Raw genomic sequence first — 24,764 nt, forward strand, 5'->3', positions numbered from 1 at the left:
GAGAGCATCTCTTCCTTTTCTTCCCTGCACGCCCAGCACCTGCCAGCATGGAAGCAGTAGCTAACACTTACTGAGGGATTATTATGGGCCAGATATCCACTCTACCACGTGCTTTCAGTGTATCACCTTAATTCTCATACCATTTCCATGTGAAAGGCACTATTCATTTCCCACATCTTCTAGAGAAGGAGTTTAAGATTCAGAGAAGAAAAGTGGGTTACCCAGAGTCACACAGTGAGTAGCAAGAACTGAAACCAGTGTGTGGTAGAGCCCAGAGCTCAACATCATAACCGCTGCTTCCCACCGCCATCTCTGGACACGGACACACAAACTAGGACTGCTTACGTAATATCGGGACGACCCTGCAAAGTTAACCTCCACTCAGCCCCAAACACATTAATGGATAGTCTAGAAACAAGTAAGCCATGATTACTATTTTTCTTATTTTTAACAATGCATTTCAGTAACAAGAAAGAAATTATGTTTTTTTTAAACATCAACTATCAGATAAACATGAGACCACAGAGACACTATTTTCAAAATAAGCAATGCATGTATGAACCCAATATGTTTACTATAAATCACACATGCCAAGAGTCTTAATACAAGTTTTATTTCCAACCACATATACCCTCTTTTATTCTACATCAAAGCTCTCAGCCAAGTCTCTCTTAGTTTTTAGCACAGATTAAAATCAGTGTCCTGAATATTAGGGGAGTGGTTGAATCGAGGACATCTCTGTTTCTCTCTGATTGCTATGTTCTTACTTATTTTACTTTCCCTGCACAACATCTGTTGTCTTAAGTAGGTAGAATTGTAGGACGAAGAAGAAATGCCAGCTACCTTACCTGTTTGAGAGCCTTTTTGGTGTGTTGCTGAAAGGAAGACACTAACTTGCTTTGCACCGCTGTGTTAGTAAGGCTTGAATCTCGAGTGGAAGATGCTTCATCAGTTACCTGCTTCGCACAAACTAGAAACAGAGAGATAACGGTATTACTAATTTGAATTCCCTTTTTTATAACCACTGTAATTAACTCACTTGGAGCTTTTCTCCAATTGAAAACGGATACCTAAAATAAAGCAAAATAGCACAGCAAAAAAAAAAAAAAAAGAGTATTTAGATTTGAAAGAAGGGATCATTTAATAACGGTGTGGTCACGGTTACATTTAACCTCTCTAAGCCTCCATTCCCTTACCCACTAATTGATGGTAATTTCTATGTCACAGGGTTATTGTATGGCCATTAAAAAAAAACCCCACAAGATCCGTCTAAAGAGTTAGGAGTCAGTAGTTAGCTTTCTGAAGCTAAACAGGGAGACTGGGCAACGCGCAGCACTCTGAAGAGACAATCCACGTTAATGAAATTGTTTTCAATCTACCAACCTCAGAGGTATTCTGATTTTTCTATTTAACAGCCCTCCTTCCACAGTGTCTATGGCCTACTGGGGCGTGTTTATCCTTTCCTGTGGGCCAAGGCACATGGCACGGGAACGGAAAATGAAATCTGAGAGGCTAGGTGTCAATTTTAGACAATTACGTTCAAGAAAATCATGTCCTCTGCAGATAACCATGTAATCTGCCCATTTTTACCAGAGTCAAGCTCTCCAGCTGCCTCGTCTATGAAAGTCAAGAGCCTCCTGTAACTTTCTGCTCTATGAGACCTGGAGCTTGAATGTGTCTTCCAAACATCCCACCCGAGAGATTAGGTTCACCCCAGGAGTGGCTCTGGCCGCGATGCAGACGCAGCCCCTTTCTGTGCACGCGAGGGGAGAAGTTACTCAGATAATCGAAGCGAGGAAGCACTAAATTAGTGGCAGAACGGAGGCATATGTCAGAGGCAGGAGGAGAGAGGAAGTTAGGTGGAAGAAAACAACTTGAGAACATATTGTAAAAGCTCAAAATAAGACTTCTTAAGGGCACCAGGGTTAACGCTAATCCAAGAAAATTTTCCAAGGAACAGTAACTCAGGAGGATTCTGACCTGAGTGTTTAAGGAAGGTGGAGGAGTGAAAAATTATTCTAGTCAAATGGAAACATATGCACGTGGCAGTGTTGAGAGCACTCAAGTTGCTTTAGATAGACTCAAGCTCACACTGCCTAGAAGTGAAAATGTGGTCCATGAAAGAATCTTTGGAGAAGAGTTAATCAAGTTTTGTTTTAATAACAGAAAGTAATCAGGAAGCCAAAATGAACAAATTTTGGAAGATAAAACAATTGTTAGGTATTAATGCCACGCACTAGACAAATGTGGTCTCATTTCATCCTCCCAGCTTCCTTGTGAGATGGAAACATACCATCTCCATCCTGGAGAAAGAAAACTAGAGCTCAGAAAGGGTGAATCACTTGCCCATGGTCACACAGCCACAGAAACAGCAGAGCTGGGGTCCAAGGCCAGGCGCATAATTTTCCACTTAAAATATCTGGCCTTAAAGCCAAGAGCTGATGCATAAAATGTAATGTCTAAAGAAGTTTTAATCTGGTTGTGTTACACTGGAGGTACTGAAACAGGAAGTTAATAAGGGCACAGGGAACAAGGCATTAAGCCCCAACATGAAAAAACTGAGAGTGATTGGCCCTGGAAACACTAAGGCTGAAGTAGTGAAAGGATTTGCCCATGGATATAGTGAGAGAAGTCCTTGAATTAAAGATCAGGTAATCTTTTTCTACTTGAAACAGTATGACATTTTCCCCAGAACAGTCTAAACGTTCAGAAACATTTCATAACACTGTGGGGCACTAGGGTTTCTCTCCTTGACATCATCACTAGAGTCACATGTAACACTTCACCAAAGCTTACTTATCAAGAAACGTTAGAAATAACCATCAGTTAATATTCTAAAGAGAAATTTATTTTTATACTGGTTACATGGATGCTCTTTACAATGTTCTGAAGTTGCTATGAAGTGGGGGAGCTGAGAGGAAGGTGGTGGAGAGGATACACGATCCCAATGGAACAGACTTAAGTGGCAGTAACGCAAGCCCCGCCAGAAGTGAAGTGTGCATTAGCAAATACGTCTTACTTTCAATTCTTAGAGTAGTATTTCCACCTAGAAAAGTAAAAACTTAATGGTAGTTAAAAAGGATAACCAAATATAGTGACACAGATTTTAGAGAATTTGAGGGAAATATGAGAATGCTTCTGCCTGCTGCACTACTAGACAAATTTACCAACTTTCTTAGGAAATGATTTTATTCATAAGAATGTCAAAGGTAAACTTCAAAGCAGCAGGATCAAAAAACAACAAACACTAAATCAGTGCAGATGCAATCAAAGTCTTGTGTCCCTTATGTCTTCTGACTGCAACGACAAGCAGTATGCAATCAGCTGTCACTGCCCGAGGGCAGCAGACACCTGAATCTCAACTTGCTCTCTTTCTTTCTGACCTAGGAAACCACAGGGCATTGTCATACCTCTCTCAGTAGCAGCATATACATGCAGTCTAGTTCTAATCAAACTCATTACTGCACTGTGTTAATATGGTGATTCACATATATTTACATGTAGTGTTTCCAGAAGAAAGACTCTGTTCAATTTAAACCTCAGAATTTCAGTTGGAGGGCAGGGCAATGAAAGTGAAACAGCATCAAAGGAATACTATAAAGCTTTTTCTAGAGATGATTTATTTTCCTTTAACTCAACTCCGCTTGCTTTGTCTTACATTCCATCCTAGACCCAAGTGAAGCATCATGAGAATTCCTTTACTACACAGTCATTTTCCTCCCCGATTCCTCTTTCTGAACTTGGTTGTATTTCTCTGGGTCAAACCATTCTTCCCCAATGATTTATTTCTGATAAAACAATAATAGAATCTTAAAGCAAGTAAATGTAATAGAAAATAAAATCTATAAGTGATGTTCCTTTGCTTTAAAAAGCTTATTTTTAAAGGAAAAAAAATCAAGAATAAAAATGAGTGAGACACAATGTAACGCATCCAAAGGCTCCAAATAGTGTGCCTCTGTGTGTGTGTGTGTGTGTGTGTGTACTGACAATATAGACCTCAAACATGGGCACATTAGTGAACTTATTCATTCTTTTACCACATATCTGATGAGAGAGGCTGAACCTGAAAGCACTCCCTGCAGAGTTGGAGCAGGAGTCGAACACGTTCCTGCAGATTCCTACTCTGACCAAACACACAGTTTTCACTTTTACTTACCCTTGCCGCTTTCTTAACAGATGTGATAAATAAATAATATAGGGCTTATTTTAAACAGTTGCCTGAATATTTATCTAAGGGGCTGAGCTTGGCCTCTGGAATACAAGCCAAAGAAAAATTCATGTTAAAGAAAGGACCAGGGGAAATCTCCTGTATGTGGAATTACAACAGCAGCCAGGAAACTGAAGAATTAGGACAGATGTTTTATCCAATAAATATCTAACACTGACATGCAGCTTAGAAAGTTATATCTTCTTGGCATTCAGAACAGAATAGGAGCTTTCCTTTTTTTCTAACTGTGCACTGGCACCATCACAAAACGAATGCCAGGATTTGATACCTGGAAACCCCATAAGACTGCCTGCCCTTTTTGTAGTTGGACAAACGGAAGACGGGAAAACATTTTTTAAAAGGTATAGAAACATTATTCCTGTCCACGTTTTGCTTGCCTGCCCAAACTAGGGAAGCCCAAAGCATAGTTTAAGCTAATCTGCTAGTTTCAAATTCAAGCAGTTAATGGGATTTTCCGTATCTGTTGCTCATTTGCCTCTACTCTCATTCACACTCACATTCCCAAACTCCTCCCCCAAAATGTTCTATCTAGAAGGCTTGGGACCAAAGGGAGATGGAGGACGACTAGTACTCATGAGACAGCCTTGAAACTGGTGAACTAGAGAAACCGGTGCCTGTGTTCCAGCAAGACTGGATTTCAGTCTCTTTTCTCAGAGTCTCCGAGCTGTCCCTCTCTCTCTTCTTTTTCATTCACTATTCACTGGAAAATGCGGTCAAACTGGAAAACATGGGTTAGAGCTCATTTTTTTAAAGTTGAGTGCAAAGGAGGAGGTGCGGGCGATACCCCTCCTGGTCTAAGTACTTGACCACTGTCAGGTGTGCAAGTGGGCTTTGCCCTTTAACCCAAGACACAGGCGAGAAAGCACAGTGAACTCCTGACTCCGACTTTACTTCTAGTCTCACATCTTGGTTGCCTCCTCAACTTCCCCCGTCTGTCATCCAGCCAGTCGAGACCCCCTGGCACTTCCTGAACACACAGACTTGCTGTGTTTGCTGTACCTGCTCTGATCATCCCTCTTCCATCCCCTCTGCCTGGCAAACTCATCCTGACAGCCCCAACTCAAACAGCTTCCCCAGAGCTTTCCTGACTACCCAAGTCTCCGAGGCAGACTCACTCCTCCCTACCCATGCTTCCTGGGAACTTGGTATGAACTCATGACAATTCCTGCAATACTGGTGCCTGCGTCTGCCTTACCACCCATGGGCCTGCCAACTCAGGGACTCACTTATGTGTAAAGACAGGCCTACAGCAGCAGATCTATAAACGTTTATTAAACTAAATCATCAAATTGGATCTCCGTTGACTTTCTCTAAAATATCTATTTTTAAAGTTAACGTTCAATGATTGCTTTTAATAAGAACTCATGGAAGGGGAGGTCAGCAAAGTATAGCTTTTTTTTATTGTGCAAAAGCATATAGGAAAGATAAATTTTTTTAAATTTGAAAATAAAAGGTTTATTAAATTTTTAAAAATATCCTAAAGTCAATGAGGGAAAATATGAAAACTAAACTACAAAACATCCTATGCAAGTCAGTGGGAAGTTGGATGACCTGCCCCTAAATGTAAATTAAATTTCCTTCTGCTGTCCTTACTCACTGCCTTATTTGAAGAGAAAAGTCACAGTCTGGAGGCTTTGCATAGCGAAATAAAAATAAGTATACATTAAAAGTCAAAATTAGAAATCACAATGCTTACTTGAAATGGCAGGAGCTATGTGGTGGCAGGGCCACAAAACAGCCCAAGATCTGGGCAAAAGATAGTCACTGCAACGAAAGGTCTTAATCGCTATATGTACCACTAAGCCACACACCAAGTAACTTGCTATCTAGGGTAACGAGGGCTCAAAGGGCCAATGAAGGCAGGGGACGGAGTATCCTTTGGTCAATTTCATTTCTGTGAGTCCTCCCTCTGATTACTCTTTCAGTTTTCTGAACAATCAAACTAGATGCTTCCAAATCAAAACACTTTTCTACTGAAATGCTCCTGACACACACTATAGGCTTAATACAGTTTTTCTGAATAAAAAAATTAAAATCAAAGAGCACACAGTATACTAAGGGTAACATTGTGGCACACTGCTAGAATTTAATCACATTTTAAAAGTGGGCTGGGTCTTAGGGGAGTTTATTTGCTTATTTATTAATCATTCATTCAACTGCAAAACTTTTATTAAGCATCTCATGCCAAGGACTATATAAAATGCAGGGGAGGGGGGACCATGCTATGACTAAGACCCAAGAACTGACTTTGAGACCATAAAGATTCTTAAAAATATTTGTTTTCAAAGGACAATGGTATAGACTATTAATTCTGCCTGAGAAAAAAACAAGTCTATGAAAAGCTAGTGGTGATAATTAAAATTTGTTTTAAAAGATCAACAAGCAGGTAATTCAAAAGTATCTCCAGATTGGCAAATAATCAAAAACACTGATGTTCGGATTGTAATATGTTTTACGTATCATGCTTAAATTTGAAATTGTGCATATGAGACATTCTGGATATATACAGCAGCAAAATGTATGCCAAAAACTGTTAAAAATGACTTAACGACAACCAGACAAACCCATCTGGCCCCAACTAAATCTTTCCAAGACTCCATTTCTTTCAGAGAAAAGACAATTCCTTAATCCTTTTTGGATCCAGGCTGAGGAGACCCACCTCTCTCAAAGCATTCCTTATTCTAAGATGGTACAGGTATCTAGATTGAAACAATTTTCCTTGTTGCACTGAAAGAAGATATTCAAAAATGTATCAGAGGTGAACAATTAAATAGAGAAATAATAGCAACAAAATAATGGAAACAGCAATTTTCCCCTAAGAAACTTTCAAGGGAGACAGTATCTCAACATTTTAAGTATTGATATTAGATAATATTTGAACAATGTCCTCTATGAATAAAATATACCTACTATAACTAAAATTTTTACTATATTTTATAGCCTGCTGCATTAGCCAATGAGGTCCTCTTCTTACTCAGAGGAGGTCTGCAGAAAAGAGAGTGAAATACATAGGAGGAACAGCAAATCAGATGATAAAGGCACCTGCAGTTGTGTATCAGTAAGAACACGCTCTGCCAGATGTAATCATGAGGACACCTTGCTGATTTGGGTGGCTGAAACGATCTGCTACAAATGATGCTCATCTGATATCACAGAACTGGATATATGGCGATTTCATTACAATGTCCATAAGTGGTTCGCAGACACTGGTCTACACTGGACAGGACACTGAATTTCCACAGGTAACTAGGAGGGACAGTTTACACGCTGAAGGTAAAGCTATAGGAATCCCTTCTAATAAACACTCAATTTATTACCAGAGCAATTTACTTCCACTAGGATCTCTGGATATCTATAAAAACATCCCTTTAAACTCAGACGAGAAAGGAGAAACTCAAACCATAAATAGGACTCTTTAAGAGGAAGAGCATATTCCACAGGTACCAGCCTTTAACCACCTAATCCTTCCTCCCACAGATCCATTACAGACCCCTCTCTCAGAATTATGGGCAGTAAGAACACAATAAGCTGCTGGGTTGGGGGGGTGCATTAGAAGCTCTTTCTTTTCTACTGCACAATCCTAGTGTCTTCTCTGCTGCATCAGGTTCCTGAAACAACTACACAGAAATTCAGCAATACACCTAGAACATGGGAAAGAGAAAACAGCAGGCAGGAAGAATATGAGTACAAGGTCGATACAGGTCAAGGGCAAGTGCTTCATTCATGGGCATCACTAATTACTTCATAATTCAACATATAAAAGGTAACTCCAGCGTACAACAAAGGGAGTTGGAGAAAGTATTCAGATGGTTAACTGTTTGGGAAATGGTTATACACCATCACTGTACAGAAAAAAGAAAGGATGGATCATTGGGCATCAATGAAAAAAGGTACTTCATGTTTTTAAGAGCATGGATGCTTTGTTCCTCTACACCAACCACAAACTATATCACTCAAACAGAAATTTGACTAGTCAAGATGAGTAACTGGGGGAATACCTTTAATTTTGGTTTCACTTGAGAGGGAGTTTGCTTTTATTATGAGATCATACTCTTTCCAATCTTTATCTCTATATTATGAAACAGTTCTCTCTCAGCACAAGAAAAGAGGAGGAAAGTACACTTAAATGGGTCACTTTATCTGCACTTAAAAAGCAAACTTTTTTTTCCCTCCTTGACTGTGGGCTGTTAAAATTGACCAAAATCCATTTATACAAGAACAAAGTTCATAGTTCAAGGGGAAATATGAAAGAAAAAGAGGTCCCTCGTGGGTAGAAGAAGTGGAAAATAATATCTATAAGTAATGTTTGAAAGAGCTGGGATAAGTCATTCGGAGAAGATGAAGGAGGTGGTATCTAGATGATGTCCAGCTGTTCTCCATCATCAGACGGGAAAAAAGAGAAAATTGGTTTAATTAAAAGCTCAAGAGATTTCAGCATAAGGAAAGAATTCTTGAATGTAAAGGTTATCAAAAACACAGAGAGACAGATACAAAGGAGACTGTAAAGGGCATTCACCATTAGAATAATGTCTACTTTAATTGACTGTTTTAACTTATCATGGACTGTGAAAGCTGTGGGCTGGGATGAAAGACAAGAGAATGAGAAAGAGTGGGCAGAGGAAGTTTTATATCCTGCCAATGGTCATTGCTGACTGTGAAGAGTATTCTCTTTCCTCTGTATTTCCTTCCATGTGTAACTAAAACAACATCATTTTCACATACTTAAGTTTCCCTGGGCCACCAATGTGGAACAGGTGTCTCTGTGAGCTAACAAAGCTGTGAAGGAAAATGCAGATGTCGGATAGAAGACAAATTAGCTTAACCTCAGAAAATCAGGGGGCCTGATACAGCCACTGAAAGAACTCCCTTCCCTCCCGCAAGGTTCTCAGGAATGGTTGTCAGGTGAAAATTGATCGTGAACACAAAGAAGGCTCTTGTGTCATCCTGTGTAAAACTGCACCGGATCCTTCGCAGACAAGCTACCAAACAGCCTCCAGCAAGACTAGACCGATAATGCTATGAGCAGAGACACACCAAGTAGTTTGGCGACATCTTCAAAAGTTACTCAAATGCTCCCCTCGCAGCCTCACAGTCCCCTTGTTTTCCTTTCCCTCCCTTTGTATAAAATTGCCGCTGATAAACTGTCAGTGTGAATTCTCCCCGAGGGCGCCGAAACCTTCTCACTTCCTCCGGGAAGCTCCTCATCTGCGTGTAATTGATGTCTCAACAGAGATCCTATCCACACACTTGAGCCCATCTTAAAGCACTTTTCACTTCTGAAAAAAGACCCCTTAAACTGTGGCCTCTGAGCCAATGCAAACAAAGAGTGAGCTGAATAATGTTTCATTAAGTTCACACGACTCTGCCAAGAATCATACAATCAGAAACCCACTTATAAAACTGGCCATGAGGAATAATGAAAAAGGACCACATAAAATTCTTCGAACGTTGGAACCATTATTTACCCTGGGATCTGAGGACTAAAGCATAGGATATATGTTCTCTGTAATCTTTTTCCCTAAATAGAGACTTGTAGAATGCTAATTCTCCAGCTAGAGTGCTGCTTCCTCCCTGAAAGCCATTAGGGTTAATAACAAGCAGAACCCTTTTTTGATCTCTATGGATGAAAATTGTACATTCTCCAGTTTCCTCATTTCAAAAGATGAAGTAGGATGGGTGCTTTTGATTTTAAACATGAAATATATCAGAGCCACAAAAATAGAAGCCCATTTTTTTCTCTTATTAATAACAGTCTATAAACAGAAGATGAAGATGATCTACTGATGGTATCATTTCCTATAAAATACAAATGGGTCGTACAGTTAGCAACAAACCCTAAGTCCTCTTAGCATGTGCGAGCAAACTCATGATACAACAATGTATTACGTTCAGAAAACAACTCAGACACAAACATAACCATAAATCTCTGACTAAAATAGCCCATAAAATTCTAAATATTTTCTTTGGGTGACACAGATCTATACTTACATTGGCATAAATGGTCACAGGTTGTCAACGAAGACATATCAAGTGTTCACCTAAATCACTCTTCAATCTTAGAGCTGAGTTTGTAAAATCTGAAGAGTTTACTTTCTCGAGTCTCTATGTATAATTCTTATTAACTTGAAAAACTTGAAAAACTGTTCAGAAGTCAAAGAACATAATGCATAACCATAGCTTTGTGTCTTATAAATTCTATAACCGATAATATATCACTTTTCCCTCATCCTAAAATTTTTCAACAGAACTTGGTGAAGCATCTCTCATTAAAAAAAAAAAAGATCTGTTTTGCTGGGCAACTGATGACAAGAAGAGGACGAAAGCGTTGCTGTCATTATCTTAACTCTACCTAAAGACTCGAATGTTACTGACTAGAATCAAGCTGCAAGATTTCTTTCTGGTTACCAGTTTTCGTAAAGTGCTTTCTTTTCAAAGACTTTTCCAGGTTCTCCCTTAAGTGATACAGCAAGTGTTGGTTAATTTTTGTTACTCTGAAATAACTCTATGGTAGCAGAGGCTTATTCTTTGGTTTGCCACAAAAATAGCTTACCAATTGATAGTTATTATTCACCCCAGTACTTTCCACTCTTTCATCCCAAAGGAGAAATGGGAAAAGAAGAAGGGAATAAAGATTTAAAAACCAGATGGTGGGACCCTCCCCATTCCTCCTCCTCTCCCCCTGCCCTTTCGCCCATGTCCCCACAACCCCACCCGTCCCTACCTTCTCTCTATAGTTATATTTTCAAAGTATATTTGTACAGCTGTAAGAAGTGTGGAAATTATATCCATTCTAACTTCTGGTTCAAATACGTATTAGAAATAGAGTCAGCAAGGAAATCACCTAAACCAGTTCAGTTTCATGGAATTTATTATCGATTTGTAAGAAATCATGTGGTAGCCCATTCCTTCATTTGGATAAGCCAGCGGTGCCTCTTTGCCAAATGCTCGAGGTTATAACGAGAACAGGGTTAGACGACTGTTGGAAAACCAAACTGCATCAATGACTCCTGGTGAAAGAGTTCCCTACGGTCCCAGGCAGAGTCACAGAGTGGTTAGAGCCTGGCTTTTGGTGTTACTCACATTTACCTGGGCTTGCCTCTTGGATGAAATGTTGAACATCTAAGTCTGTTTCCTCACTGATTAAAAGAATTAAAAATAGAAAAATTAAATAAGATAAAATAACAGAGCCCCGGAAGACTATCTCAGAAACGTTGTGAGGATTAAACGATATACATGTAAACAGCTTACAAAGGCTGGGCATTGTAAACACTCAATGCATTTGCAATATCTAGGTTTGAAAATGTTTCCTAAGGCTAGGTTAATGGGCTGTACACAGAAGTAGATGGTATTTACGTGGATAGGAAATATACTTGTCCTACCAGAAGCAATTGTGGTTTGCAATAAGACGTAAAAGTGGGCAAGTCAAGGAATACTCAAGGAAATAAGCTATTTACTATTCTTTCAGTGATTCCTCAAAGCAATTTCCCTAATACAACTTCAAAGCAGAGGCCAGGAAATCTAGTTCTGGTCACATTAGCTGGAGATGTGTGGGTAAGTGTTATTCAGCGAAGCACTTATTCACATGTCAAATTAGGGGAGTTTGCTTATCCCTGCTTTGGTTTAATTATTGGCTAAGTGCTCTCGCCCCGTCCCCGACCCCCTTCCAGCCACTGAAATCCTCCCACTCTTTCCTCTGAAATTCTGGATTAGTCATTAGCAGAAATCTCCTACAACCTCTGTCTCTTCTCTGAACACTCCTTTCTCATCTTGATCTACAAAACCTGGCTCTCTCCTGTGGACACTGTTCCCCTGGAACACTCTCTGGGAGCAGCCTGTTTCTTTTCCACACATCCTGTACCACTGGGCCTGGAAATGGGACAGGTGACCTCTCTTCTCCCTCCCTGTTGCCCCCAGCTCTGCATCTTAGGTCAACCGACCATAGTACCAGCTCTGCCTCCTCACCGCAATGATCTACCAGTTTCCGGGTTACTCCTTCTCATCTTTGGAAGATTTTGGCTCCTAAATGTCACACACCTTTTCAATACTAGTTCTAAAACAGCTGTCTGTTTCAACAGCCACACAGGTGACTCTCTTAATATTTCATGGCAGGGCCACCACCAGCCTTTACAACATCTTTCTGCAAATAAGAAGAGGCAACTTTTTCTCCAGGTGGATCCTGCTCCATCCCAGGACACTAAGCTGGACAAAGGAAGGGCTGCTGACTTTCAGCCACTGATGGCCACCTCAGCCGGGCCACTGTGCAGACAACCTTTAACCTAGCCTCCTTCCTGCCTCTCATCTCAGATGTACATCCCATAATATCACCCTAAACTCAATTTCACGCATTCCATTCTCACATCACCTATCCTAACTCATTTTCTCTAGGACACCAGATCAAACGGTCTTCCCCTCTGAGGAGACCGCCACACCTCCTCCTTCAACTGTGTCTTCCCTCACCCTCTACAACCAGATCTTAACACTCCAGTCCAGGCACCCTCAACTCCTGTGGCCCTCTCTGGCTCCATCATTCACACCCGGTAAAGTCCCAACTCTGGTCAAATCCAACTGTGTACCAACTCCACACTCCTACTGTGGTCATGAACAGGACTGGAGAAAAATGTAGAAACCATGCTGACTGGTCTCAGAGTTACAGTTAACATCTTAGGAATGTCCTTAATGCTGTCAGACCCTAAACAAACATTTTCTATCTTCTACTTCCCCATCTTCACCCTTGGCTGATGAACTTGTTTCCTGTTTCACTGAGAAAGATGGAGCAGTGAGAAGTGAACTTCCACAGCCCCTCCCACACATACTCACCTATCTTCATTTCTATCCAAGTACCTTGATTTTCCCTACTACTTCCTTACAGCATCTCTCCATCCTCCTAAACAGGGCCAATCTCTTCATCTGTTTCATAGATCTCACTCCCTCTCATCTAATCAAGCACATGGCAACAGGACACCATCTCCTCATCAAATTCTCCTCCTCAACTGGACTTTTCCCATCAGTATATGATTATTCTAATATTTATCTCTTATATTAAAAAAAAAGCTTTCCTTTATTCCACTTTCTCTTCCAATCATTTTCTTATTTCATTCCTTCCCTTTACCCCCAAAATCCTTAAAAGACTTGTCTACACTTGGGATCTCTCAATTTCTGACCTCCTATTCTTTTGAACACACTCCATTCATGTGTATGGTCTCAACTATTTGACAAAAACAGTCATTGTCAAGTAAATCCATGACCTTGCAATGCTAAATCCAATGGTTTTTTTCTTAGTCTTCACTATAATTTGTCTCATCAAAAGCATTTGACATATTTGAGTCACTTCCTCCCCAGGAACACTTTCATCACTTGGATCCCAGCACAGAGAACATGTTCCCCCGTCCACTTATCCTCAGTCTCATTTGCTGGTTCCATAATTTCACCTACCTCTTAAAATTGTAAGTACCCCTGAGCTCAGTCTCTGGGCTTTTCTATTTGCTATCAGTTCCTTGGTGATCTCATCCAGTTTCCTTTCTTTAAATATCATCTATAAAACTGACCACTTCCAAATGTATATCTCCAGCAAAGCCTTTTCCATGAATTTCATAAGATCCATAAGTCCAATTATTGAACACATTCACTTGGATGTTGAAAATGAATCTCATGTTTAATATGTCCAAAACTGAGCTCCTCGTCAACAATCCCCATCCTCTTGCAGATTTTCTGTTTAAGTTAAAGAAAATACTATTCTTTCATTTGCTGACAACCAAACTTTGGGGATATCTCCAACTCTCCTCTTCATTTTATAACTACACTAATTTCAACAGCTCCTGTTGGGTCTACCTTCGTATATACACCCAGAATCCAATCACCTTTCATCACATCCACTGCTACCTCTGTTCTCCAAACCACCATCACCTCTTACCTAGAATATACCAATAGCTTTCTAACTGGTCTCCCTGCTTTTGTCCTTGTTCCCTTACATACAGTTTTTTGTACTTAGTGATCCGGCTAAACCTTCAGTGAGATCACTGTCTTTCTAGCTCAAAATCCTGCAATAGTTTAACATCTCACTCACAACAAAAGCCTGTATCAAGGCACTACACAAACTGGCCTCATAATTTCTCTGACATCATATCTTACCATCTTCTCCCTTGCTCACTCTGGCCTCCAACCACACTGGCCTCATGATGTTTCTGGAACTTCCCAGGCACTCTCCTGCCTCAAGGCCTTTGGAATTGCTACTACTTCTACAAAGAACTCTCTTCCATCAAATACCTGCCCCCTCGGGTCTTTTCTCAAACATACCCCTCTCTCTCACTCTTATCTCCTTACTTAATTTATTTTACCCCGTATCACTTGTCAACATGGAATAGGCCGTAAAGTTTACATATTTATTTTGCTTATTGTCTGTCTCTCTACCAATATAAAATCCATTAGAGGTCTCTTTTTGCTCTTGTTTTTCACTGCTGTAACTACAGTGTTGAGAACAGTACTTGCTGGCACGTAGCAGAAACTCAACATACACGCTGATGTACATTAATGGGGGGTGATAGAACACACAAGAGCTCATGCGAGCAGGCAGCACAAGAAGAGGAGAAGAGGGTGCCCCATTCACCAGCCCCTCCAGGAAGCCAGAAATTGCCATGCGTCTCTGCTTTGTTCTCTAACCACAAGAACCTGCCAAAGTTCACAGCATCACCACAACAATAGTGAGGGGTTGAGCTGAGTTTTCAAAAGGTATAGGAATAAGGACATCAAATTAAATGAAAGTTGGTTGAAAAAAAAAAGTCTACAAAGCCAACTTCAGCTGTTTTACTGAGACAAGAATCTGTGTTTCCTACATTAATTCACCACCTCTGCTGCAGGTCAGAAAGCACTGGAGCAGAATCAGTCTCTTGGGGACTATCAGAAAGCACACCAGCTTAGAGGGCAGGAGTGGCCAGTCAGAATACAAAGGGACTCCTATGCCCATTAATAAAATGAATGGCTTTGGGCTATTACTGAAATACGATATTTCTGCAAGGATCCTTTAAGGTCTGTTTGTTTAAAGATAATTTACTGATTTCTATGAGTCCACCGACAGAGACTTTAATGACACAGCCTTCCTCCCAAATCATGATCTGGGTCCACTTGTGGGACCAGTGAGTAAGGTTAAAAAAAAAAAAAAAGTACAACTTTTGTGGAACAAAGATTTGCCAAAATGGCAGTACAGAAATTACATACACCAACAGAAATCACAACGCAAATGTCTTGAGAAAGATAAAAATGAACCCACATGGATAGAATTCAGAGGTGGAAAATACCCCCTTAGAATTCTAGAAGGGTTGCTCACTTTTCAAAATCATTTCAGAAGAATATAACTTATCTGGCCCTTGTTTCATTGTGAGGCATTTAACATTAAGATTAATTTATTAAGGACAAACTCAGGAACAAAAGCTATTATAAAACTACTTGTGATCACAAAAAGAATCAGCACAATCGGAAATAAAACATTGGCATTCTCAGGCCTCACATAAGCATAAAACCAGTATATACCCTGGTAACCCTCTCACCTTGAGGAGAAATATACTAATAACACTCAAGAATACTCTCCAAATCCAAACTGCTAAAAAACAAAATAAGACAAAAAAGCAAAGAACTGTCCACTTTTCTCAGGTGCTAATCTTTTGAACCAAAATTGTTTGAGGATAAATCTAAGTAGGTGGTAAAAAATTAGAAGAAAATTTTATCTATAATGATAGGGCGTTCAGTTAGCAAGTTATTGGAAACCTATTTAAAATTTAAGAGAACAGGATTTATATCTTGAAGTCTGTCACACTTACCTCCATTTCCTTCCCCATTGGCATTGGCCTCCGCCATTTCTGCGCCATCCAATTCAGACTCGCAGCCTAAATCCAATGTTCCATCCGCTGGGCATGACGACTCCTCTTTCTACATTATTTTTAAAATAATGATTTATGGATATGTATTAGCACCTGAAAACATCCCAGATAATTCCAGGGTCCTGAGGAATTACCACAGTCACCTGTGATTTGGAATTTCAATACTGATTTATTTTTAATGTAAAATCACTTCTTTGGGGGTTAAAAAATACCTGGGAAAAGCACATTGCCACAGCTGATTTTTTGGACAATCTTTAGGATCCATACAGAAACAAAGTTCCTTTTCGACAGGCTGTTTCTGTTTTTGTCAGTTCTACCTTCCTCCTTATTTTAGAAAACGCCTTAACAACTCAGAACTTCAATCATGAATTAGACACTCAAGTAGCTACAAAAATCACCTGAAATAATGCAAGTCCTTTGATTAACCTGGGTTATTTTCTGAAGCACACACAGTAACGAGAGCTGGATGGTTAGTGGCTGAGAACGTACCCCTGCTTCTTTGCCAGATATAACTTTCAGCATTAAAAAAGAAACTTCTCAAAGGAAATTAATAAACTTTAAAAGTAATCTATCATTTATTAAAGAAGTGACATCCTTTCAATTTGTAAGAAATAAAACTCTGATCTTGCTAGTTCCAAGTTAGGCAATCATTTGCAGATCATCAGTTTCTGCCCTCTGGAATTCCACATCTTAGAATGGATTTCCATTCTAGATGGGGATGGGAATTACACTAAAATACCCAGTTATCTGAAGCTTTTTATCTTATGTCTCTATTCTTCTCATATAACAAGTATGCATTACTAGCAAAACTTCCTTGAGATCACTGGTTGTTTCAAAATGAAATTATCAATTTAAATCAGCAAATTTTCAAGAGGAATGGGTACATTTCTTATTTTTATAAAAAACAGAAAGGCATACAGGTGTGAAGTCTGTATCTCAACCGATGGTCATTAAATTAAACTGTTTCTGGCAACTGTGATCATCTCAAACTCTTGGCTGGTGAACCATGGCACTCCTCCATGTAAATTTTTAAGAATCAAGAATTTTAAGGAAGCCACAACTATTTTCCATTACCATATGTTACAGTGAAACCACAGATATGCTTTCCTTAAAGAAAAATGTCATTGTTTATACTTAATATGAAATCATTTTTAAGACATCTGAAAACATTTAAAAGGCAAAGGGGTCATTCTACCCTTCACCCAAATCTAATTTTGTTTACCTTCACATGTCTGAAAAAATGCATGGTACACAATAATAACAGTCATAATACACAGAACAATCCAACTTACTTTGAGAGCATAGAGGCCTGACTTTCCAGGGATTTTGAAGAATGTTCCATCCCCTATTCGAGTGTTAGTGTGAAGCATTGCATTCAGACAGGCTAATGGAGAAGTTCCACTAGAAAATAAAAGTGTGCAAAAAATGAAGCAGTCTGAGTCGCAGTTTCTGTGGCAAAACTGTTCTCAGTTTCTTAAGAAAAAAAAAAAAAAGACCCTCTCACATGCCTTTTTAAAATATTCTCCCAACCCTGAAAACATCTACATTACAATAACAGGCCAGGCCAGTTTTGCCAAAGTTAATCAGATGCATCTGTCTTATAGGCTTCAGGCAAAAAGTCTCCTGAATAGAAATTATGCTTTTATTCATAAAGCGACCAACACTGTATTTCAAAGAAACCAAAGCCCAAACGTTTATGCGGTGTTATTTTACAAATAATAGCATGAAGCCTCAGTTTTTAAATATTACAGACAACTTGATGGTTGCACTTGAATGATCAAATAAACCAAGTTCAAGGACAGCTCCATCCCATAGGTTGAAAAGCAACAAAAGAATAATAAGAAACCAGGGAAGAACTGATTTGAAATTACAAGTATTTAAATTACTCATGGGATTGCATTTCTCACAAGGCCAAATAAAAATCTCTATTTGTGTTTATATCTCTGATATAGCTTCTCCAGTGACACCCTTTTCTCGATTCTTTATTTGTCAAATAAAGAAATATGTGTTTGGGAATTCTGCCCAGCTAATAATTACGTTCTGTAGTAAAGATGCAAGTGACTGAATTATGAAAACAGATTTAAGAAATCAAACACCATTAACTGTTGATTAAAATATCAAAGCACATGTGTAGAAACATTGTTAAATGTAGTCACATAATTAAAAGGATGTTTATGAAATGCATAATATGTATATATTTCCTGGGGTAGGCTTTAGAATTTCTTGTGTGTTTTGTATGTAAACTGATATTTTTGCACACTTGACTCTAAAGGCAGAATTATTACTTTCATTTATTTGTATTTCCATATACAATTCACTTCCTAATACGCTAAATGATCAACATTTGGTTGAACCAATACTGATTAGATGCCCTTCTCCACCCCATTCGCCTCTTAGAGGTTTTGTGTATTCAATCCAAAATATCCCGGGACATGAGAACCTTTAGGATATTAAGGTTCTGAAGTTCGAATTTCTGTGATAGAAACATACTTTTATGTCACTGAATTATAAGTCTTCTAAAAACCAAGTTTATCAGATCTCTTACTTAATATGAAAACTCACCAGGAAAATGAAAAAGTCAAATTTGCTGAATTGCCACAACACACATAACAGCAAGTCAGCATATATACACATCATGGTCATAAAGGTTTATAAGCATTATAAGAAGAAGAACACTTTTTATTATTTTAGGAAACAGCTTCTCTGTGCCAACACATCAATTATGACTCCATTTGGTCTGACAGGAAGCAACAGCCCTAATATAAATTTGGTTATAGAACAATGCAGTTAAAGTACATTAAAGTCCACATGGTAACAATGCTGGGTGTTTATGTAATATCTTTCCTCACGAAGCTTCTACAGGCTTCCAGACCTCATTTCATTATTCTCCCTCACAAAAGATGTTCTGCTCATATGTAAAGTGGGCCAGGCATACCTTACAAAGTAAAATATATTCATCTCCCAGAAATGTCTGTCCATAAATAAATTCCAGATAAATAATGCTACAATGTTATACTCAACACTGCAAAGTATATATTTTTATCATTATTCTTTTCAGAAAAAAAGCACAGACAATTTGAAGCTGAGAATTACTCTACCAGATTTGTGGAGTTTTAATTTGGTGAAACTGTCAGAAACACAGATTTTTCTGTAGGGACTTGGCAAGAAAATGTTAACACTACAAGTAAAGTAGAATCCTATACATAAAAATAAAACAATGGAGATGATTTAAAAATATAACTTAATAAAACTGTCCACCTAACATCAAACCTCACACACATTCTTCCTGTTCTTTATTCCTAAGGTCCTGACACACACAATTCCAAGAATTCAGATTTAGAATACTAAAGTTTAATACAGATTTAAAGCTAAAGAATACTGAACAAATATAATTTAATATCACTATAATCTACATTTCCTTTCTAAGGTACACTAAGCCAAAGATAATTGTAGAAGATAAATTGACTACTAAATAGCAGTTTAATGCTATGCTTGCTGCAAATTTAAGTGATAAGCACCCAGTTTCATATAAACAATAAGCTTTGTTGAACATGAATATATTATTAAATTATACCGTTTATTAACTCAGTAAACTCAAGAATTACTATGGAAATATTAAAAAAGATGTAACTCACAACCACATGACAATATATCTCCACAAGTCTCAATGACTGCTGTAATTTTCCCAAATCTTTCCCAAAACAAACATATGAAATCTGTTTTACTTCAAAACTATACATTTGCATTTCAGAAGAATTAAAAAAATATTTTGCAGTCAAATGCAAATTTTACTACTCAAACCACTGGCTGATTAGCCACTCAGTTTTAAGCAAATCACTTGCATTTCTTTACAGGAAAAAAACCAAATTACACAGTCCATTTTATTTAAAAACAATACAACTTTAGCATTGCAAGAGTGAAGTGCTTACAAAAAAGGTAACTGTTTCATCCACTACATATACATAGGAAAGTGAATTTTAAAAATCTTTCATACCATTTACTTATTGCTATTATTCTCAACATTTCCATAAAGTCTTGAAATTTTGAACTGCTTTTCCTAAAGAAATGAATGCCTTAATTAACTGTCATTGAACAGGGATAAATAAAAGTCTTATTTATGGATTTTTATTATTTTTATATTCAGACAAAATAGAACTAGTAAGTATACCTAGACCAGCTTTAAGAAAGACATAAATATCTATTTATCTGTATATATTAAAAAACACAATGACTTACTGTGGGTATAAAATAAGATGAGGTAAGTATGTCTTAAAAGCCTGGATTCTTAGATAGCAGGAACACCTTCTATGTAATATTTCTTACTTTTAATTTTAAAAATTTTTGTTCCCACTTAATGCAAGAGTTTATCACCTCAGTCAGAACTGATAAATTAAAAAATCTGTAACAGAATACGTGCATGTGTATACTATATATGAAATAACAAAACATCAATATTTTAACAAAAAAAATCTCTGATATTTCAAAAGTTACTTACTTTCTAAAAAGATGAATTGGAAGAATTGCGATATCCCGATTTACAAAAGGAAAACAAAGAAAAAAGGAAAGAAAAAGAGAAGTTAGTTTTTCCAACTTAAAATGCAACTCTACATCTTACCATTTCAATAAATAAGACAATGGGCAAGAAACGCACCAAACTCCTGGTTTGGCGGTGGGCCGGAAGGAAAACACTGGAGGACTGGGGTAAGAGATGAATCCCACTTTCTTCCCTAACGCTTCCATTATGTTTTCATTTTGTCCACAGTGCACATACATTTCCCTATTAGGGACATAATTAGAAATAAACAAGCAGGACATGAGTTGTCCAGTTCCTCTCTTTCCGCCGTTCCCTGTAATCAGGCCCTTTCCGATACACCTGCCAGGGTAGATATACAGCTTACTCTGCTTGTTTGTTTTTCTCCCTAGACTGTGGGCTTGTGGAACCCTTCTGGTTTGTTTTCATTTCCCACAACCCCTGAAGCAGAACAGGGGTGGAATTTGGAGGCAGGGGAGCAGGCATAATTTAAACTGTCTAGACATCAAAGAACCCCCAGAGATGCTTTGCAGAGCCCCAGTGCTGTGTGAACTACAGAAAAACCATTGCTTTATCACATCAAATTGTTGACGAAACATGCAAAATCTTACTAATCGTGTACACTTAGTGAAAAGAAAGGATGGCCTGTCTGTCTGAGTTATTTTGAAAACCAGAGAGAATACCTGGGGAATGCAATTGGAAGAATATTTACAGAAGTGGCAAAGGAAATATCATCATTGTGGTCCTCAGTTCTTTTCCACATAAAATAATAATGCTTTATAAGGCAATATTTAAGTAATCCAAACCTTAGACTACTTTATTTTCTTAAGTACCTCTTAACAAAAATTTCAGAAGAAAGCTATTTCCTGAAAACATTATTAAATCTCATTTTGCAATTATGGGAACATCAAAAAAGTACACCACCACAAGTCTAAAAATTCAACAAATGTAAGAAGTATTATTAAGCAGCATTATTAGATAGTTATTTCACTATGTGCTAGTAATACAAGTTAATTGAAATAATTTTAAGTTCACTCTTTCAAAAAAAATTAATAAAAGCTTCTTTAAGTATTTTCAGTGTTGACAGCCTAAAGAAAATGTCTTAACTATAAACAACGTATTTTTAAGAGTAAGTTACGTGGGCTTCAGGGGTGTAGGTAATGTTTCAGTTCTTTATACAGAATCATAGTGTTCACTATGTGAAAATTAAATTGCTTACTTAGGATTTGTACATTTGACTTTATTTATGTTATACTTCACAAAAAAGTTTTTTAAAATGTTAAAAAATGAATAATGCATCCAGGGGTTTATTTATTTAGCTATTTAGTGAACAATTAACTATTTCTACTAGTGAATGTGGATGACTCTTAAACATACATATATACACAGTGTACATCAGCTGATAAATTAGTAACCTAGATGATTAAACTACCCTAGAAAGTCAAGGCCAAACTAACTTATTCTTGAGAAACATTACTGCTAGTCTGGAACACCCAAAAATAACTGAAAATAAAAACTTAAAAGGCAGAGTCCTTCATATATGTTAGCTAAAGAACCCTAGCACATAAAATGTTAGCCAAAAAATGACTCAGAATAATTCTGAAATTTGATTTTGAAGACAAGAACAGTGTCCCAAACATCACAGTCCCTCTAAGAACACCAGTGAAAGTTTTTAATGGGCAATGACAAACAACAAAGATCAGAGACAAATTTAAGTATGATTCCTGACTCTGCAGATGTAACTGAGGCTGAGAGGTGAAGAATCTTACTGCAGTCAAATAACTAAGTGATACTGAAATCCAAATTCTCCTCTGATTTCAAAGTCCTTATAAAGATATAAAAATAAATAGGAACCACCAATCAACTCAAGATGGGTGATATTTAAAAGGAAGACATTCTGCATATTTCTATGTAAAGAAAACCTACATGATTTTCAATATTCAACATGTTTCTAGGGTAAAATCAGAAACATAGTCCCAAGTACTCTTTTACGAGGTAGGGATATTGGGGCAAGATGTGATTACAAAGTGACATATGTTGTGCAATTTAATTCTTAAATTTAGAGAAACATTTTCAGGCTCTAAACCTAAATACGCATCTCTGATTGGATTGAACAATATAAAACTATATTCTTCGGGGGTTATAAACGGGCATTTGAACTTAGATCCTTTATCCACTTTATGGACACTACCAAGCTACTACAAGATTAAGACTACAGTGATTCATGCAGCCATATTCACTAAACAGACCTTTTGTTTTAGGAGACAGGAATTTCAAAACATCAATACAGGGACAAAAGTTTGCTAAGTACTATTTTTGAACATGATCTATAAAGAAATTAAGCAATAGCCCCATAAAAGTGTAAGCTAAAGTATATAATCTAAATTACATTTTTTAAAGACCTCTAATATGAGGTGAGGTGGTTATACTTAGTTGCAGACATCAAGAGAAGAAGACATCACATGTGTAGTCAGGTATTGGCAATTATTTCTCTACAACCGTGCACATGGTGGCATGCCATATTACCACTGATACACTGGGAAAGGCAAGGGAGTACAATGAATAAGACTGCGGCTTCTGGAGCCAGTCAGCCTGAGTTCAGCTGAGGCTGGATCACTTACTATCTCTATGACTTTGAACTTCAACTCTCTGGGTCTCAGATTCCTCAATTACAAAGTGTGGGTAACAGAAGTCACTATTTCATTGGGGGCTATCCTGAAGATTTAATGAGTTAAAACATGGAAGATACCTAGAATTGCATATGGCATATTGTATGTGTTCAAAAATTTGAGTTAGTATTATTAATTATTATTATTATAAATACTACTACAGCTCAAAGTAACCAGCAACTAGAGGTGCAAAAGACGGGAAATGGAAAGAAATTAAATATTCTGTAGCTTGTTTATAGAACTGGCTTAGGTAATATTTTGCCTAATTTCATTTTTATTTCATTAGCAAAAATAAGTGAAGATATGGGAGTGTATATACGCTCGTCCTGTAGCCTTTCACATGCGATTAATATTGAAAATAATGTATTTAGTAAAGGTAGAGAGAAAAGAATGATAATAATAAATATCTATTATTACAGTTACCATTTATTGAGCATCTCTAACGTGACGGAGCTTTTACAACTATTATCTATATTCCGTACAGTCACCATAAAATATAAGCATGATTCCCAGTTTTACAGATGTCACTGAGACTGAGAGGTTAGAATCTGACTGTAATCAAGTAACAAGTAAGTGATACAGCTGAAATCCAAATTCTGATTCCAAAGTCCATGCTCTTTCCACTATCTCGTATTCTATGTCCACAGAGTTGTTTCTTCCACTTAATTAACCTTGGATACTAAAAAAAGAATATGTAGCACTTGACGGAAACACACAAAGAAAAGCCAGGCACTGGAAAATGGTAAGATGTTGGCTCCGTCTTCACTCAATGCTGCCTATAGTGATGACTCCCCCAGGGTAGATTTCAACTAATATAAAGAAAGAACTAAGCTGCATTAGACGATACTGTTCATTATCTTCCTCACGTAATGCTACCCTATGAAAACTAAGGAAGAAAGAACTTTGAGAGAATATGGTAGAGAATTCAGATCCCTAACCGAGATGCCTCTTTGTAGAACTGGATCATTAAGGAATAATACAATCCATTAGTTGAATAAATATTTATTGAGCACATTATATATGGGAAGCTAATCTTGAAGTAAATGTGCACTCTGACAGTGCTTTGCACATAACAGACGTGCAGGCTGAGCTGAACTGAATTTTCTGAATACATGTGAAATGACAAGGGATTCGGAAGAAAGAAGCCTTGAGGCACGTGCCACAGCAAGGAGAAAATCATTTGGAATTTAGATGTTGTCCCTAGTTTACTCCAAGGAGATGACTGAGATGGAACCATGTGATTTCTTCTATCACCGACTCCAATGCAGAGGTGGCCAATTCAGCGTCACTGATGGCGCTTCAGGACTTTATCCTATTTCCCTACAACTGTAATCTCAAAGAGAATATTTATGCCAAGAAACGTATCTTCCAAAATACAATAAAATAATGGATTCCATGCATTAAAGACAAGAACAGACATTGTAATTATATTTGGTGTGATAAAATAGTTTCATATAAAAATGTAA

The 24,764-nt window shown here is 37.8% G+C and overlaps 1 protein-coding gene across 4 annotated transcripts in view; it reads right to left on the reverse strand.

The window, feature by feature from the left end:
• The window catches only part of ASXL3 (ASXL transcriptional regulator 3), a 156,520-nt gene that overhangs the window by 73,446 nt on the left and 58,310 nt on the right, over positions 1-24,764 (reverse strand). For 2 of the 4 annotated variants that reach the window (XR_012063849.1, XM_031690321.2), the window contains exons 1-3: positions 17,391-17,493; positions 16,039-16,147; positions 849-970 (exon numbers count right to left, since the gene is read on the reverse strand). Coding sequence is in view for 2 of the 4 variants with exons in the window: in XM_031690321.2 (XP_031546181.2) it covers positions 849-970; positions 16,039-16,147; positions 17,391-17,468 (309 nt within the window). In the remaining 2 variants the exon portion in view is untranslated. Of the gene's footprint in view, positions 1-848; positions 971-10,216; positions 10,235-16,038; positions 16,148-17,390; positions 17,500-24,764 lie in introns of those variants that run through there. The other 2 variants (XM_072949049.1, XM_072949047.1) reach the window with 2 other exon arrangements.

The sequence above is a fragment of the Vicugna pacos genome, chromosome 24 (assembly GCF_048564905.1).
Source record: "Vicugna pacos chromosome 24, VicPac4, whole genome shotgun sequence".
Classification (NCBI taxonomy): Eukaryota; Metazoa; Chordata; class Mammalia; order Artiodactyla; family Camelidae; genus Vicugna; species Vicugna pacos.